At 36.4% G+C, this 18,946-nt stretch overlaps 1 protein-coding gene across 2 annotated transcripts in view; it reads right to left on the minus strand.

Annotated features, from left to right (window-relative positions):
- Nucleotides 1-16,765, minus strand: part of LOC144965994 (post-GPI attachment to proteins factor 6-like) — a 41,039-nt gene extending 24,274 nt beyond the window's left edge. For both annotated transcript variants that reach the window (XM_078901973.1, XM_078901981.1), the window contains exons 1-5: nt 16,475-16,765; nt 11,681-11,885; nt 10,783-10,987; nt 10,516-10,652; nt 400-650 (exon numbers count right to left, since the gene is read on the minus strand). In XM_078901973.1, the coding sequence (XP_078758099.1) occupies nt 400-650; nt 10,516-10,652; nt 10,783-10,987; nt 11,681-11,885; nt 16,475-16,571 (895 nt within the window). In that variant the 5' untranslated portion in view covers nt 16,572-16,765. The remainder of the gene's footprint in view (nt 1-399; nt 651-10,515; nt 10,653-10,782; nt 10,988-11,680; nt 11,886-16,474) is intronic.
- Between the last annotated feature and the right edge of the window lie 2,181 nt (nt 16,766-18,946).

Here is an 18,946-nt window from a genome sequence, read left to right on the forward strand (position 1 = left end):
ACCTCGTGGGTCGTGGCTGTAAGGATGACAAGCTGGTCATCTCCCACGTACAGTGAAGGGACGTGGAAGGTACACGGAGACAGCTCCAAATTGCTACAACTTTGGGAAAATTCCTCCTCCGCGACGATGAATGGTTGGTGTTGACTTATTGACCTTATAATTCGTTCAAATTAATGAGTTAATTCCCTTATGCTCTGTGAGCTCTCCTCGTTTGTAAGAATAATAAAAAAAGGCTACCAGTGATCGCTTCAGTTTGTTGTGTTCCCTCCAAAAGAGAAGCAGTGTCTTTCTTCATTTATATGTAAACCACCATCAAACTTAAACATGGCCTCAACATTTTGAAAGTCTGAATAATTTCAAAATAATTTCATGAATTCGTTATATTCGTTGGAAACTTACAAAAATGATTGATGATAAGTTTTAATTCCACCACCTCGTGGGTCGTGGCTGTAAGGATGACAAGCTGGTCATCTCCCACGTACGGTGAAGGAACGTGGAAGGTACACGGAGACAGCTCCAAATTGCTACAACTTTGGGACAATTCCTTCTCCGCCATGAATGGTTGGTACTTGAGACTTATAGAGCAGTTGACAGTGTCGCAGTCAGAGACCGAGATCTGGAATCCATAAGCAGAAATGGGGAGGGCGAAACTGTGGGGAAGGGAAAGGGGGGGGGGGGGGGGGGGGAGGGATTTTGTTGTGAAAAAAGCAATGCCATTTACAATGACTGTTGTTTTCCAAATAATAAAAATTAGATTTTTAAAGACTTTTTTTTTTCTTCTTCTACCAAATACATCATTATATATTCATTTCTGAGAATCGAATGATTTAAAAATGTGAATGAAATCGCAGTTTCACATACACTCAAGATCATAATCTAGTTTACGATTTGTCTTGTGCTGTTTATCTCCAATAAGTAAATATAATTAATAGCTTCAAACGGTACATGGATGTTTTCAAAATCTAGATGATTTTTTTTTCTTTTAATGCGTTTATGAAACAGAACATATATGTATATATATATATATATATATATATATATATATATATATATATATATATATATATAGATTACAGTTATGAGCAATTCCACACAGTCTGTTTTAAAATCACGGGTTGCAAAAAAAACCCCAAAAAAACAGAACCCTCCCCTTCCTCCCCCCCCCCCCCCCCCCCCCCCCAAAAAAAAACAAAAAAAAAAAAAGCCAGAGCCACACGAAAATCAGTATTTGCAGATTCACACTATGCCATGCCAACAGTTATGAACTGCTTCAAGCAAGTGGGACTGATAGGGTCTCCAGACAAGCATGTCATGTTGGAAACTATATTTATTGATGTTGGTTCAAAAATGGACAATAGAAGGGTCTGAAAAATTGGGTATGAAACAATGCCAAAGCAAGAAATAAAAATACCAGAGAAAAAAACCCAGAAAACATCACAACTGGGGATTGAACCTCTGACCTCCTGATAACTGGTGGTGTAATGGTAGCATGTCTGACCAGTAATCGGGAGATCTCAGGTTCGCTCCCCTGTCAAAGAAGACTGATTTTTTGGGGATGTTTTTTTTTCTTTTTTTCTTTTGCATTTTTCTTTTGTGCTTTGTCTGGCACGATTTCATCCACACTTTTTCAGATCTTTTTCATATCCAAGTGCCTGAGGTGCTCCCCAAATTTGTCACTTTGATATTTTCAAAAACAGAACAAGCACTGAGAGCAACTGTGTGTGAGGATTTTCAGACACTGTAATACGCTTTAACAGTCATAACGTCACTTCCCTCGTAATGACGCATGGTAACTTAGTAACTGGCTCTTAACTATCATAATATTGGCGGACACCCTTATGAAATATTTCTCAGATGAGCATAAAAAGCATATCCAGAGGAAAAAAACATTATAAATCTGATCATGTTTTGAAATTTTACACATTCTGATCACAAGACATATGAAAAGTTGTAGCCAGCATGAAGAATAAAAAGTAATAATTTTCTTAGTTTAGAACCACGATGGCCGCCGTTGCTGGGCAATGTGACATCAGACTATTGAATCCAATTGACATTGTAAGAGAATGATTGATTCATAATGTTAGCAGAATGAGCCGTTAAACAAGGACTTAATCTTGACTGGTCTGCGGAAGAATTTTTGAGACAACAGTGATAATCTACTCTAGTAACTGATATTTCCTAAATGATGATGGTGGTGGTGGTGGTGGTGGTGATGATGATGATGATGATGATTGTGATGACATAGGAGTAACACAAAGGGGTTTTGTTGTGGGGTAAATATGTGCAGGATAATGTAAAAAAATGGGTTACTCACACAAGACTATTATATGCCTAATTAATTGGACACTTCAAATTCCTATAGGGAATGAGATTAGCGGAAGAGTAGCGTCCCTTGATTGGACGTCACCCATAGTCTGTGACGTCACTGGCGGAAAAGTTATTAGAGAGAGAACGTCATGTTGGTTGTGCGCATGCGTCTCTCGTCCTCGCTACTCTTCCGCTAATATCATTCCCTATAATGTGATAACAAAAATGTGAAGCAAAAGGAAGTATGACTATGTTTATTTTTTAAAAAAGTAACTGATATTTCCTAAATGATGATGATGGCGATGGTGGTGGTGATGATGTTGATGATGATTGTGATGACATAGGTGTAACACAAAGAGGTTTTGTTGTGGAGGTAAATATGTGCATGATAATGTGTGATAGTATTTTGTGCCAGTGTTAAAACTAGACATCTATTTCCAATAATATCACTGCTGCTGCTGCTGCGAAAGTGAGATGAGGTCACAATAATAAATGTTATAATTTATTCATCAGTAGCCCCTTTTAAAACATAAAGTTTGAGGAGATAAACAAATAAATTCCCTACTGACTTTGTATTTAGAAAATGAGTTACTCCCACAGGACAATACTCTTCAACAGTCGTAACGTCACTTCCTTCCTAATGACGCATGGTAACTTAGTAACACTGGCTCTAAACTATCGGAACAATGGCGGACGCCGTAAGAAATATTTCTCCGGCGAGCATAAAAGCGTATCCAGAGGGAAAAAAACCCACAAATTTGATCATGTTTTGACTTTTACACATTCTGATCACAAGGCATATGAAAAGTTCTAGCCATCATAAAGAATAAAAAGTAATGATTTTCTTTGTTTAGAACCAAGATGGCCACCGTTGCCGGGCGGTGTGACATCAGACTACTGAATCCTATATGCTTCAACAGTCGTAACGTCACTTTCCTTGCAATGACTTTTACACATTCTGATCACAAGACATATGAAAAGTTCTAGCCAGCATGAAGAATAAAAAGTAATGATTTTCTTTGTTTAGAACCAAGATGGCCGCCGTTGCCGGGCGGCGTGACATCAGACTATTGAATCCAATTACATGCCTAATTAATTGGACACTTCAAATTCCTGTAATTTGATGACAAAAATGTGAAGGAAAAGGAAGTATGACTCATGTTTATTTTTTCTTAATAATTACTGTGTTCTCCTTAGTGATATGAAATGTTCAAAAGGATTACAAACTGTTATACCTCACTAATAAAGAGATTCAAGAACTCGCACTTAATTATGTTCTGCCTTTTACATCCAGAATTGTCATAATTCTAGAAGCATTCTAAAGTTTCAACACTTCTATGGTTTAATAAAATAACATGTAAAAATCACAACAGTTCTTTTAAGTGTCAGGCTAATAAAATCAGATTATCTCAGTTTCTGTTGTGCGACGTGACGTGAACAATAGAGAAGAAAAAAAATTTGAGCATTTACAAAGCGCTTTACGAAGGGGGCCCTGAGCCAACAGTAATACTTAGAAAATGTAGGACGCGACATAACAACTGTATCACAAAAGACTTTCCATCAGATCTCGTCCAATCAAGGGACGCTACTCTTCCGCTAGTCTCAATTCCATATAGTACACGTTACATATCGTTCTATTTAGAATAGGTGTGCATGCATACAAATACTTTATAACATGCAATTACATAAAATACTAAGGGTGATATAAATACATATGTTTACAAAGATCTTTAAGAACAAATAATGAAATGAAATACGAACATTTACATGGGGTATTTCCACTGTTACACCTTGCCCACTACACTTCAAAATACTTTATATATTCCACCAGCAGGTCAAAGGGAATCAAATTTCCTTTTTTAAAAGTATAATCTACCTATAAAGTATTTTATCTTTCTACTAACACTTTTATACTACATATTCATGACTGCCTTAAGTCAGGTGCTCATTCATACCTAGGTCGAGTGGGGTATTGTGTGTCAAAAGCTTTGTCTAAAGACATAATGCTGGGGTTTGAGTTTTGTGAACACCATTACACATCCAGTCACTAACCATGTTAAAAAATGCTTGATTTTCTTACACGAGATGATCACCAAGCCTCAAACGCTTATCTATGTTGAAATATCATCTTGTATTATATTTCAATCAGTGATTATTTATTCAATGCATAAAAAAAACAGGCCAAATTTATTGAAATAAAGTACATAAAAGCGCCCCTAACTCAAACTGTGAGCTAGGTTTGTCATGTCTACGGACAAAAGATAATATTTACAGGGCTTTGGCCTCTCCTTGGCTGTCATCTTGCTTTTGATTGGGCACTACTATGTAATATATGTTTCCAAGATAAAAAAATTAGATGGTAAATCAAATTATTGAGAATAATAGGGATAGAAAAAAAAGACCCATAGATGCAATTGATTTATCAAGTGTTGATGGTGAGAAATTGATTTTGATGAAATGTTGAATGACTGAAAGATGCTGGCTTCTGCTGCAAATATCAAGCATGCGTAAAACTGTATGTGTTGTAAAATATCCCACTGTATTTAACCATATAATTCTTGGATTAAATTATTTAAATACGCACAAAAAAACCCCACAAAAAACACACAAATATCAAAAAGAGGATTCGATTCATAAGAGTCTTCGACAAGATCAAACAAGGTTTGTGAAGTTTGTTCACAAAATTGTGTAGCTTTTTGGACTAAAGATCACAAGTTAGTCTGACATCTTTTTAAAACAAACATGTTTGCATCTGAAAAACAAGTGAAATGACCACAGAAATAGATTTTAAATGAAAGAAAATGACCCGAATAATGACCTTATAACCTATTTCGATTTATGACTCACTGCACTCCCAAGAGTTTCATGAACAGCCTCGCAACGAAAAAATGAAAAAAAAAATTCAATCATGGGAATAAAACCCTTAGATAAGCACTAAAAATAAAATAATTATTATTGTCATCATTAATTGAAAACGAAAAAAAAAATTAGACAAGACATGATTATTCCATAATCAACTGTTTAAGCATCTGTATGATTAAAAATATTTGGTGCAAGAAAAACCCCAGAAAAGTTTAAAAGCCTTTGACTGCCGCACCATAACGGATGTAAATCTCAAATTTCACCTCAATCAAATTAATTTGTTGAAACGAATGTGCACAAATTTTCAGGAAAATATATTGAAAAATATTAATTTGACAATTGTTTTAATAGACACACTGTGAACTTGCCATATTGAAGATTTTGACGTTATTTTCAAATTTCGATGTGATCTGTCTATCCATCAATCTGCTTTAAGACTGTGTAGCTTTTTTTCCCATGATCCGATTGATATTCTAACGTCTTGAAGAGTGATTTGATCCCATGCAATTTGATTGTACTCTTTTAACATTGCCTCTGTGTAACTCGTTGTGCACCCCTTATAAGCCATGCCGGACATCATTAACCAAAAAGCTACATACAGTATATCAGATTCAAGTCATGACTCATTGAAGGCCATACATCTTTAGAAATAAATCGAACATTAGTTTTTTGTTCAAAATAAGACAGGGTAGTGTTACTTGTGTGGGAAGCTGCTTTGTCTTGTTGAAAAAAAAACAAAGGACCGATTGGGATAAAGTGATACAAAGTTTTTGCTCTAACAATGTTACATAATTTTGCCCATATCAAATTTTAAAATGAAGGAGCAGGCACTGGTGTAAGATAAAGAACCGAACACGGGTGTATGAAAGGTGCCAGACAAAGCAAGAATGAAAAATACAAGAAAAAAACCAGCCCCCAAAAATTAGTCGACCTCGAGGTCAACTGATTTTTTGGGATGTTTTTTTTTTCTTGCTTTGTCTGGCACCTTTCATACACACTTGTTCAGTTCTTTATAGGTTTGCCAGTTCACTTTTGTTGCTATCCTGGTAAATTCTGTCTAGTGAATGCCTGATTTTGTGTGACCATAGAAAGCATCATTAGCCTGTGTTGGTTTCTATCTAGTGAAAGATAAAAAAAAACAAGAGGGAATTTTGGAAACTTTTGATATCGTTATTTTTAAACAACTTTGGTATAACCGGCATAATTTCTTAACCATTAAAGGATTTTTATTTAAACTTGGCAAGAATAAACATAAGATTTTACTTTTGTTGCTTGAAAAATTTCAAATGTTTCTGATGTCCACTTTATATTGAAACAACGCCAAACTTTTTTCCGGGGTTTTTTCTAGCTCCCTATACAATAATGATTTACACAACAAACCTCAGCATTAGTAAATCTATTATCATATCATATTCTATTAGGATTAATTGCAATATATGTCTTTGTTAAAGATGATAACAATGCATGAAGTGCAACTAATTTACAACAGCCTCCAATTCTGGTTTTTGTTACAAAGCATTAAATAGCGAAAACAATGATATTATATCAAACAATATTAATGATCTTATGACTCAAATTGTGATAAGTATTAGGATTCATTTGCCTACAAATGTGTTACTTTTTGGGTTATAGGTTAGACCAATCACAGGGGCTCTAAAGCCTTTGAAAAGTCAAAATGACTTCGTGTATTAGTATTAGTTAAAGTACTGACCACCATCCTCTATAGGGAATGAGATTAGCGGAAGAGTAGCGCCCCTTGATTGGACGTCACCTTACAGAGAGAACGTCAACATGCTTTTGCGCATGCGTCTCTTTTTCGTCCTTGCTTTTGGTGAAGTGTCTCATGACGCTTTCACCGGAAGCGAGGACGAGAGACGCATGCGCACATTCAACATGACGTTCTCTCTCTAATAACTTCTCCGCCGGTGACGTCCAATCAAGGGACGCTACTCTTCCACTAATCTCATTCCCTATATATCCCTGTTGAGTAACTTATCTGGTGCAAACTAAAAAGGTTATTTTTACCTTCCATTTCACTTCCTGGGGGGATGCAAACAATGTGATAAGGGATGAAAAAATAGAATGGAGAAGGAACAAAAAAATTAGAAATGGATGGGAGGGGTGCAATAATAGTGTAACAGGAAATGCAAACAGCGACGATGCAAATAATAATAATAATAATAATAATAATAATAATAATAATAATAATAATAATAATAATAAAACAATAATAATAATAATTATTATTATTATATTATTATAATAACAATAATAATAATAATAATAATAATAATAATAATAATAATAATAATAATAATAAAAATAATAATAATTAAAATAACAATAATAATAATAATAATAATAATAATAATAATAATAATAATAAAATAATAATAATAATCAAGTAACATAATAATAATAATAATAATAATAATAATAATAATAATAATAATAATAATAATAATAATAATAATAATAATAATAATAATAATAATAATAATAATAATAATATATAATAATAATAATAATAATAATAATAATAATAATAATAATAATAATATGTAATAATAATAATAACACTGATAATGTGTAATGACAAAACCAATAATAACTATAACGAACAATTTCTTAAAATTGATAATAAGAATGATAAAAGTGATACTACAGAAACTTAAATGGAAAAACACAAATTTTGCTCATATCCAATTATGAACCAAATCTCAATCTGGTTTTGGGATGACCCAGATGCTGAAAAATGAATTTTGGGTTAAAGTGGTAATAAATGTTAAAATATTTTATATTTTGGCAACTTAAGCAGCTATAAGTTCAACTTGTGTAAGCCAAAAGCCTTCCGATTCTGATGAACGTGTCCGTCTTACACAAGTATTTACTTATTTACAATGACAAAGGATCCCATCTTAGTTCCATGCTCTCATCAAACAAATTGATGGGCAAGCTGCGTCATATTTCAATCAAGGTATAAGAATCTTGATGGCAACAAAACGCAGAAGGATCCGTCAAAAAACAAAATGAACGTCGTGTCTCGCTGGTGATGCAGATTCTTGCCTCAAGAAGAGCAGACAAATCAGCCAACCACTGCCTCACGATCGGTTAACTGTCTGTCTGACTGTTTCTATTTTGTAGGCAAAATGCGTGTCTACACACGCATCCACGTTTGACAAGTTTCTGTCACACATATAAAAAATAATGAAGAAAACAATAACAAGCAGTCACTTGTCACAACTGTCCAATACTATAGATGCCTGCCAATCACAGGTGTCCACCATGACTGAATAATATTGATTCTTCTAAAAAAAGAATACTATATATTTAACCCACGTTTCCTTCTTTTTTTCTTTTACCTTACTCATATATCAATCTGTTTATAAATAGTTTTATCATTTTTAGATTTGCCCACAATTCTGTGCTCGTTGGCAAATATTTAACATTGCCTTTATGGACCATTGTAACCCCCAACCCTATTTTAAATAAAGAATACATTAGGAATTTAATTTTCAAGATTTGGATCCAAGACATTACATCAGATGGGATGATGAGTACTTATAAATCACTGTTAAGACGGATGCATAGGATGGTAGGATGATAATGATGTCTTCATTAAACCTGACATTTAACTGCAGTAAAAGACTAACATAGTTTGTCTATCCATGCTTCATGCAAGAGACAGCAAACACTTAATATGTCCAACAGTTCATTAACATGAGGGGGAAGAAACATAAAACACAATCTTATCATTCAGCTTTATAATTTTGTTTTTCATAGATCATGGGGTGTAAACTTTTTCTAAAAAGGAAAACAAAAATAAGACAAACATCAAACGTCTCAATGCAAATTATAATTAAAAAAAAAAAACAAGAAACAAAAAGAACAAAAAATTCTAAAATATGTAACTTGATATAATGACCACCTGAAAGCCATTCTGGCTCAAAATAAATAAACCACACACAAACTGAGTGAAAATTTAAAAAAAAAACAAAAAACAAAAAAAAAAACAAACAGATTTAGGGGAAATGATATTCAAATACAGGTTATACCAGATTATTATATTGTTGTAACAGCATTAAAACCATAGTATCTTCAGTCCCAAATTATCTGGCTTTAAATGGACAGTAGCTATTGCTTATTACCCTTTCGATTGGATAAGTCTATCACAAAGTACTTTCTGCCACAATTAACAGACCTTGATACAATCACTGCTGGGTGGATGGAGGACTCTATGTACAAAAGGCCCATCCTTGTGACATTCTGTTGCATTGCCCAATTATCAACTCAAAACACCTGACCTACTTTGGATCATTTTGTTAGTTTAAGACAGTATTGCTAAACTGCAGTGAGAAATGAAAACACACTCGTGTACATTCTTTAGCATTTAAGAAAATCAAACCTTTAGAGCAAATTGCTTATTATCTTCTAGAAATAGTGCTGGTATCTCAGAATATTTTCCATCTGATAAATTGCCACTTGTTTAAGGACAATAAAGATATAGTAGTATTATTATTATTATTATTATTATTATTATTATTATTATTATTATTATTATTATTATCTATGTTAAACCCAACAACTTTAAACTAATCACCTCTTCTGATAGGACCTGATGACTTATAAAAACAAATTCAGAGTTGATTCGGATCCATTTGCTGGTGAGAATTTTTATCAATTCACACATGCTTCCATGGTAATGGTGTAGCAGTTTGGAATCATGCAATGCTTCGGTTATTTAAGGGTCTTCACAGCTCTGTAGAACACTTGCCTCATGAGCAAACGGAGCAAAAGTCTAGGTTTAAGTTTCCTCTCTCCGACCAGCAATTATTGGGTAGCTAGGCTTGGTAGATCTGTTTGAAAGTACTTTGCATAGATTATCATGCTACCAAAGCAATCATGACTGTCAATATTACACTATACATAGAAAATTAAATGAACATATCCTCCATGGGCCTTAGACTTCTGTAGAGTACTGTAATTTAAAGTACAAATGGCTATTTGCCAGAAAATGAGAGATCCAAGACATCAATGACAAAATTCCCTTTTTAAAAATTTAGTCAAAAAATGTTTATTTCAAATAACTATGAATTATGGTGACCCTTAACTTGTCAAAACTTCTTAACATGAGATTAGTTTGGAGTCTTAAGTTTAAGAATATTAAATAAATATGTTGGGGTTCAACAACACAAATGGTACATCTATCTTCAGTACTGAAGTTGCAACAGTATGGATTGGATTGGATTGGACCAAAATTTGTTGTCCAAATTTCAAGGGACTTTTAAAATAGATGTTTTGTCGGATTGTGGTTTAGTATTTGTGACAACGATGACATCAACCTACCTGACGAGGGTTCCCTTACTGGTGACAGTGACAGAATGCGACTCGTGCAGCGACAACCGATGTGTTGGTAATGGAGAGCCCAGCTGTAAATTGGACGTGTAGTTGATGATGCATTGTCCGCTCTTTTTGTAAAGACCCTGAAGAAAGAAGTAAGTAATTTGTCGAAATATAAGCAATAAAATGTACTTGTGTTTGAAAAATAATGACATATTCTGAGAGTTAAGTCCTAACTAAAAAAATAAAAATAAAAATAATTGGATAACACACCTTTTGGCGTATTCTTCTGTCCACGTCTTCATTGGTGTAAGCAATGACATACCAAGGGCCTGGAGTGGGATGCAGTAGGGCAAACGAAACCATCTGACCAAGGCGGAGCTCAAAATGGATGAGGGATGATGTTGGCACAAAATAGTTGTCAGGAAATGAGAGACTGGTCTGGTTCACTAGGGGCAGGCCACCCTGCTGGACTAAACTATGGAGGAGAAAAAAAAACAAACTTTGTACAAATCATTATGTCAAATATGTTTGTCAATTTTCTTTATTTACACAGAGAGCATAAAACAATTGAGACTTTAAAAAAAAAATGAATTAAAATTGACAGATCTACGTTTTTGATATTGTCATTAAAAATCTGGACTGACTGATTATGCAGTCTATGTTAGAAACGCAGACAAGAGGAGTACAATAATGCAGTATGTGTATGTGCATGCCTTAGATAAAAAGGTTTTTATCCTGATATTACAATACATAACGATACTTATTATTTTACATTCACAACATTTGTGAATATTCAAACTTGAGATAAACATTAACAACTACTTCCAATTTGAGTATGCAAAGGTAAAAATAACGTCTGTTTCTGTAGATGACTCTCATAACTTCATATTAAGGTTTCAAAATATCTGGCCCACTAATTAATCCTTTATTCCATCTTTGTAAACAGGTTGCTGATAACTGAATTTTGATTTAAAGCTTTGAGCAAAGAAAACGAGTGGTATTTTTCTAAAGAAAACAAAAGATAAAAAATAGAAAAAAAAAACAAAAACAAAAACAAAAAACCCCTAAAAAAATCCCAAATACAATCAATACAAATTCATAATTCTGATCAATCTTCAACAAACGGTTCAGTCTGACAAACTGGTGCCATATCATATGGTCTACTCACAAATGTATAGAAAAATTCCCACAATTCTTTACATGTCCCAATGACTGGAATGACAATATTATTCTGGAGAGGCCGGAGGGCACATCATAACGTGTTGGGTACACGTCCATGTACGACCAATATGGTTGAACAGGTCGAGGTAAGCTCCATGTCAGCACAGATACCGACCCTTTTATAAATGACAAGCTGGTTGTTAAATCTTGACCTAATGGAAAAACAAAAAAAACAAAAAACAATGACAATAAATGTTTTCCGTGGATACATTAATTTATCATTATATAAGATTAACAACTGTTTCTTTTTTATAAGAGGCTCACGATATCAAAAGATCTGTAGTCCATCAGCTTAAATGACATGAAAGGGTCACGAATGCTTTCATTCCTCTACTCTTGTTGCAAAGTATCACCTTGTGAGGACAAGCACCAAAGACTTGAACATGAACCTTCTATGTAGGCTAATTTCTAATTAGACTTCCAATTGATCAATGATTTTGTCTCTCATCAAAGTCAAAGCGGGTTAGTTGATAGTTACTATACTGGTACCATTATTGTTATTTTCATTTGCATCAATTTTTTTTTGTAATTGTCAATAATTTAAATAAATTGAAATTTAAATAAAAAACAACAAAACCCAATAAAACTGCACACCTATTCTACCACGGGAGGAATTTGAATAGCCAACCGCAGCCATAGTTTCTAAATCAAGATCCAGATCTCCTTGGACATTTAAAAATTAAAAAAAAATGCAAAACAACAAAACTTGAGCTTTTATATAGCGCAATATCCACTAAACGTGCACAAAGCGCTTTACAAGGGGTCCCTGGCCAACAGCAACACTTAACATGTAGGACGTTATATGGCACCTGTTAGGCAATATATTACAAATTTTTTTTCGGACAGAGACAAAGCACTTTGAGCATGTTTAGTAGATGTTGCGCTATATAAAAACTCAAGTTTTTAAATTGCATTACTGTTGTTTGTCTTTCGATGAAAATGAGAAGATTTCCTTTTAGGTCCAAGTAAGATTAAAATTTGCCTTTGAAAGCTTAAGTAGTTTTTTTTTTTTGGGGGGGGGGGGTATTCTTTTTTCAAATGCAGCTTAGCTGATTCTTTTTATTTTCTGACTGGCAAGCCATCACTGTACTTACCCGCATGGCTTGCACGCACAAAAGGATACATCTTGGTCAAAAAATTATATATCTAGGTCACAAACTGAGACAACTAGGTCACAAATCAAGACATCTCGGTTTCGTTTGTGCCAAGATAGCAAAACAGAGTGCCTTGGAGTTCAAGACCATTCCAAAAAAAAAAAAAAAATTGGTATTTGCAAGACCCTCAGAAACCAATTCCCGATACAGCTCTTGTGCACAGTAACTTATGACCTTGATTTCTTTCATTCCCAACTGCATAATCCCACTTATTGCGTGTTATAGGCAGAACATAAGTAGCTGGGCTACCACATGCGACTAATGGCCAAACAGTGAATCTATATTTTGGATTAGACAATCATTACCCGATGTCTTGTTCTTTAATCCTAGCCTAGTGAGAGAAAAAAATCATACATGTATTTGCAAACTGAGCAGAAAGTTTTCATTTTACCATGAGATGGGAAGGAGAAGGGATAACACTATGACGAGAGAGAGAGAGAGAGAGAGAGAGAGAGAGAGAGAGAGAGAGAGAGAGAGAGAGAGAGAGAGAGAGAGAGAGAGAGAGAGAGAGAGAGAGAGAGAGAGAGAGAGAGAGAGAGAGAGAGAGAGAGAGAGAGAAGGAGAGAGAGAGAGAGAGAGAGAAGGAGAGAGGGGGGGGGTGGAAGGGTGGGGGGGGGGGTGGAATGGTAAGGGGGCATGGGGGAAGAAAGAAACAATGGGTTGCTTGATGACGTAGATCAAAGGAGTGTTACAGAGGTGCTTCAAGGTGTGTAATTCGTGAAATTTTAACCTCTTAACAGTGACACAGATTGCTAACGCAGATTAAATCGTTTCCACCAAGAGAGCAGTAAGAAGAGTACTTCGGCTCGGGCTTCACTGAATCTCGCCTTTAATGGGTAAAATTGTATTGATTAAAAAAAGGCCACCTCTATTCGCAGTACTACTGCGAACGGTAGATAACGTTCGTTTTCGTTATTCGCAGTAGTACTGAAATAGTAGTTATCATTCATTTCAGTTATTTGCAGTACTACTTCCTTCTGCATTTGCAGTAGTAGCCTGCGAGCCTTGAGCTTTATTTTATAGAAGACTGGGTTCAAAATATAACTAGACTACATTATTATTTTTTATCTATTTATTTTTTGTTACGCAGTGGCTATTTTTACAGTCCCGTAAAGATGGTTCTCGGGGCTATTTTTACAGTCCCGTAAAGATGGTTCTCGGGGCTATTTTTACAGTCCCGTAAAGACGGTTCTGGTGGCTATTTTTACGGCGTTGCGGTAATAGATTTATAAATAGTAACAGATTGGCTGTGTAGACGCCATTAGCTCTAAAACTCTCACTCACTTCGTTCAGGTGCGGCTAGTTAGCAGCCTCTCTCTCTCTCTCTCTCTCTCTCTCTCTCTCTCTCTCTCTCTCTCTCTCTCTCTCTCTCTCTCTCTCTTTCTTTCATTCTTTCTCTATGTCTTTCTTTCTTTCTCTTTCTCTCTCTTCTCTATTTCTTTTTACTTTCTCTTTTTTTCTATCTCTCTCCCTCTTTCTTTCTTTCATTCTTTCCCAATCTCTTTCTTTCTCTATTTCTCTCCCCCCCCCCCCCCTCTCTCTCTCTCTCTCCCGGTCTTTCTACATTCTTTCTTTGTTTCTCTCTCTCTCTCTCTCTTTCTTTCATTCTTTCTCTATCCCTTTCTTTCTTTCTTTCTTTCCCTATCTCTCATTTTCTCTCTCTCTCCCTCTCTCTTTCTTTCATTCTTTCCCAATCTCTTTCTTTTTCTCTCTCTCTCTCTCTCTCTCTCTCTCTCTCTCTCTCTCTCCCTCTCTCTCTCTTTTTCCTTTCTCTTTTTCTCTATCTATCTCTTTCCCTAGCGGTACCTCAAAGCCTAGGCAGAGGGGTCTGACTACAAGGTGAACACCGCTTTGGCGGAGAACAATAAAACAACCTCCTAACTGGGAAGGGAGGAGCAATACAGTGACCACTCTTGTCTGGTCGGAACAAACACTGGGTCAATCGGTAGAGTAGGAGCAACGCGATGGTGGGACCAAAGTAAAATGCCCTCTCCACCTCGGCGCCCCAATGAGGATCAGTCTTGGGCACCTCTATTCTTTTGGATCATGACCGCCCATGGTAGAGAATCATCATCATTATTTACTTTCTTTTTAAAAAAAATATTATTCATAAGAACAATATTTAAGCATGAGGTGTTTTGCAATGTGCATCTTTACCATGGACATCCACATGGGGGGAGGGGGGGGGGTAGTCATTTGTCCACAATATGGTTGGGAGGTGTGTGGGGGGGGGGGGGGGTTCTAAAATTATGGTCAAAATGTGTCCAATTGGTTTGTGAACGGCCTCTTTTCTGATATTGGATTCAAACCCACTCTCACGTGAGAAGACTGCACCCTGAATGTTAGACGTCTACGTCTTTTAAAATTGTATAAACCGTTAGTCCTTCCTGACTGGTTATACTGGTAAAGTGTAAACAAAAGCCAACCTGTAAAGTATTATATCTTGAGGGGTGTCGACTCAAGCAGGAACTAAATATACTTTCAGTGTTTGGTAATAGATCTATATTATGTATGTTTGACAGAAAAAAAAATCAAGACATACAACCTAACCTGCCCACTGATGATAGAAAACGGGCTGTTCTGTTCTGCAAACATAACTTATGCAAAAAAAATAATAAATTAAATTATATGTTATAAAAATAACAGTACCGTAAAAATCGCTAAGAGAATTGACTTTCCATTAATTGTTTGTTAATTTTATTTTTAGCTTTAGATCTTAATATGTTAAATGAAATTAATTTTGCTTTCATTCACCGCCTCTAGATCTGTACATCTAAATATCGGGAGAAATGATATGTGAAGTTTTCTGAATACTGCAAAAAGATGATAATCTATAACTATGCGGATAATTGAACAGAATCGCATCAATGCCGTAAAAATAGCCACGAGAACCATCTTTACGGGACTGTAAAAATAGCCCCGAGAACCATCTTTACAGGACTGTAAAAAATAGCCCCGAGAACCATCTTTACAGGACTGTAAAAAATAGCCCCGAGAACCATCTTTACGGGACTGTAAAAATAGCCCCGAGAACCATCTTTACAGGACTGTAAAAAATAGCCCCGAGAACCATCTTTACAGGACTGTAAAAAATAGCCCCGAGAACCATCTTTACAGGACTGTAAAAAATAGCCCCGAGAACCATCTTTACGGGACTGTAAAAATAGCCCCGAGAACCATCTTTACAGGACTGTAAAAAATAGCCCCGAGAACCATCTTTACGGGACTGTAAAAATAGCACCGAGAACCATCTTTACGGGACTGTAAAAATAGTCACTGCGTTTTTGTTAATATTTCTTATTTATTTTTAAAGAAATATTTTTTCTTTATTACACTACTACTACTATCAAGCCTATTCTATTATTATTATTTTGCATTTCGTTGACGATGACGATGTGCACTTCGTTTTTTTTAAAATAAATAGCTAGAAAATAAATGCATCTTCACATCTAAACTGCTTTTGACAGTAGGAGTTAAGTTTTTTTTTTTTTAAATCTAAATGTATGGTAGACAACTTAAAGGAGCTAAATGTCGGTTCCACTGACTCACTTCTCTAATTAAAATTAGACGTCTAGATTTTAGATTACCTTCTGAGTCTGAGCCTTCTGTTTGGTTGGTGAGCCGAACAAAAGGGAAGAGCGAGAAGAGGCAACAGATTTGTATGGATAATGAAATGACGTCCATGGTTTAGTAAGAAAGGATTATACACCAATGGTTATCGACAGACGTGTAATTTGCTTTGTCACAAGATTTCAATCAATCATTTTCCAAATCAAGTAGTATTATGCGTCCTGCTGTGAGTGAGGCATCAATAAAAACATCAGCAATCAGCAGAGGATGTTTTTGCAAGTTCATGAAAAAGTTTCACGGTTTTCACCAGTGAAACAATTACGTAGCAATTTTTCCTATTATTTTTATCGAAAAGAGTTCTATAATAGCCATGTTATCTACTGCTGTACTACAATAGATTGCTCATTTTCTGATCAGAGGACAAAGAGGCGTGGCCCGCGTGTTTTACGTCAACAGACCGATGTGGCTGTGCGGCTTGACTCTGGGACACTAGTGAGCACCAGTGGGGATTGAACCAGGGACCATTTAAGATGGACATCCGTGGAGATTATATCGAGGATAATGGGAGGTCAATAGTAGAGGGGAGGAAATCGAGAGACCCTGGGATGTGAACCGCAGTGGAGAATGAATTAGAGAATATTAAAAAAAAAAGTAGGTCCAGTCCTCTCTTGTGGTTGGCTCTCCACTTGTCTAATCTTAAAGGCTCCAGTTTAATCCCCATCGGCGCCAGCATCCCATAGCCCCAGTTTTAATCACCACTGGTATTCATATACATCAAAGTCCTGGATTTTCTCTCCATTCTACTATCTTTTAGGGATCACTTAATAATAATAATTGAGCTTTTATATAGCGCAATATCCACTAAACGTGCTCAGAGCGCTTTACAAGGGGTCCCTGGTCAACAGCAACATTTAACATGTAGGACGGGACATGACACCTGTTAGGCGATATTACAATTTTTCGGACAAAGACAACGCTGTTAACGGCCAGGTACTCATTTTACACCTGAGTATGGTGAGAGAATGTGAGTAAAGAGCCTTTTCCAAGGACTCAACTATACGTCGAGCACGAGGCTCGAACCCGGGACCTTCCGATCCGAAAGCGAGTGTCATACCACTAGACCACATAGCCGCACTTGTGTCTACAAGATAATAAAATGGAGAGAAACGGGACCACTGGGTATGGACATCAGTGGGAGGGATGAATCCGGGGGTTTGAGAGACAGACACCATTGGGGATTGAACACAGGACCACCAAATATGGACACCAGTGGGTAGTGTGGCTATGTGGTCTCGTGGTATGACACTCGCTTTCGGATCGGAAGGTCCTGGGTTCGAGCCTCGCGCTCGGCGCATAGTTGAGTCCTTGGAAAAGACTCTTTACTCACATTCTCTCACCGTACTCAGGTGTAAAATGAGTACCTGGTCGTTAACAGCGTTGTCTTTGTCCGAAAAATTGTAATATCGCCTGACAGGCGTCATGTCCCGTCCTACATGTTAAATGTTGCTGTTGACCAGGGACCACTTGTAAAGCGCTTTGAGCACATTTAGTGGATATTGCGCTATATAAAGCTCAATTTTTAAAATTTTTTTTGGGGGGGGGGGATTGAACACAGAACTATCAGATACGGACACCAGTGGGGAGTGAACCCGGGATCATGGGAGGTGGACACCACTATTGAGTAAATGTGGAACCACTAGATATGTACTCCAGTGGGGAGTGAACCCGGGATCATGGGAGGTGGATGCCAGTGGGGAATGAAACTGGGGCTAAGGGATATGGACACCAGTCAGGAATGAACACGGGACTTTAGAAGACAGACACCAGAGGGTAATGATCAGGGGGATTATTCTATGAGAGGTGAACACTACTAGTGAATAAATGTGGAACCACTATTATGGGGTCCCGTGGGAATTTGATTCAATAGTCTGATGTCATGCAGCCCGGCAACGGCGGCTATCTTGGTTCTAAATAAAGAAAATCATTTCTTTTTATTCTTCATGCTGGCTAGAACTTTTCATAAGCTATGTGATCAGAATGTGTAAAAGTCAAAACATGATCAAATTTATGTGTTTTTTTCCCCTCTGAATACGCTTTTATGCTCGCCGGAGAAATATTTCTTACGGCGTCCGCCATTGTTCCGATAGTTTAGAGCCAGTGTTACTAAGTTACCATGCGTCATTAGGAAGGAAGTGACGGTACGACTATGAGAGGTGGTGTAGTATGGGTGAATAATTAATATAGTGGACACCAGTCGGGAGTGAACTCGGGACTATAGGAGATGGACACCAGTGAGGAGGGAACCAGAGACTATGGGAGATGGACACCATTGGGGAGCTAACCCGGGGTTATGGGAGGTGGATACTAGTGGCGAGTGAACCTTGGCCTATGGGAAACCAATGCGGAGTAAACACGGGACTATTTGAGATGGACACCATTGGGAATTGAACCCAGGGTATAGAAGGTAAATACCAGAGGGGAGTGAACCC

Source organism: Berghia stephanieae, chromosome 1 (assembly GCF_034508935.2).
Source record: "Berghia stephanieae isolate SIO BIC M18660-M18661 chromosome 1, UCSD_Bste_1.3, whole genome shotgun sequence".
Lineage (NCBI taxonomy): Eukaryota > Metazoa > Mollusca > Gastropoda > Nudibranchia > Aeolidiidae > Berghia > Berghia stephanieae.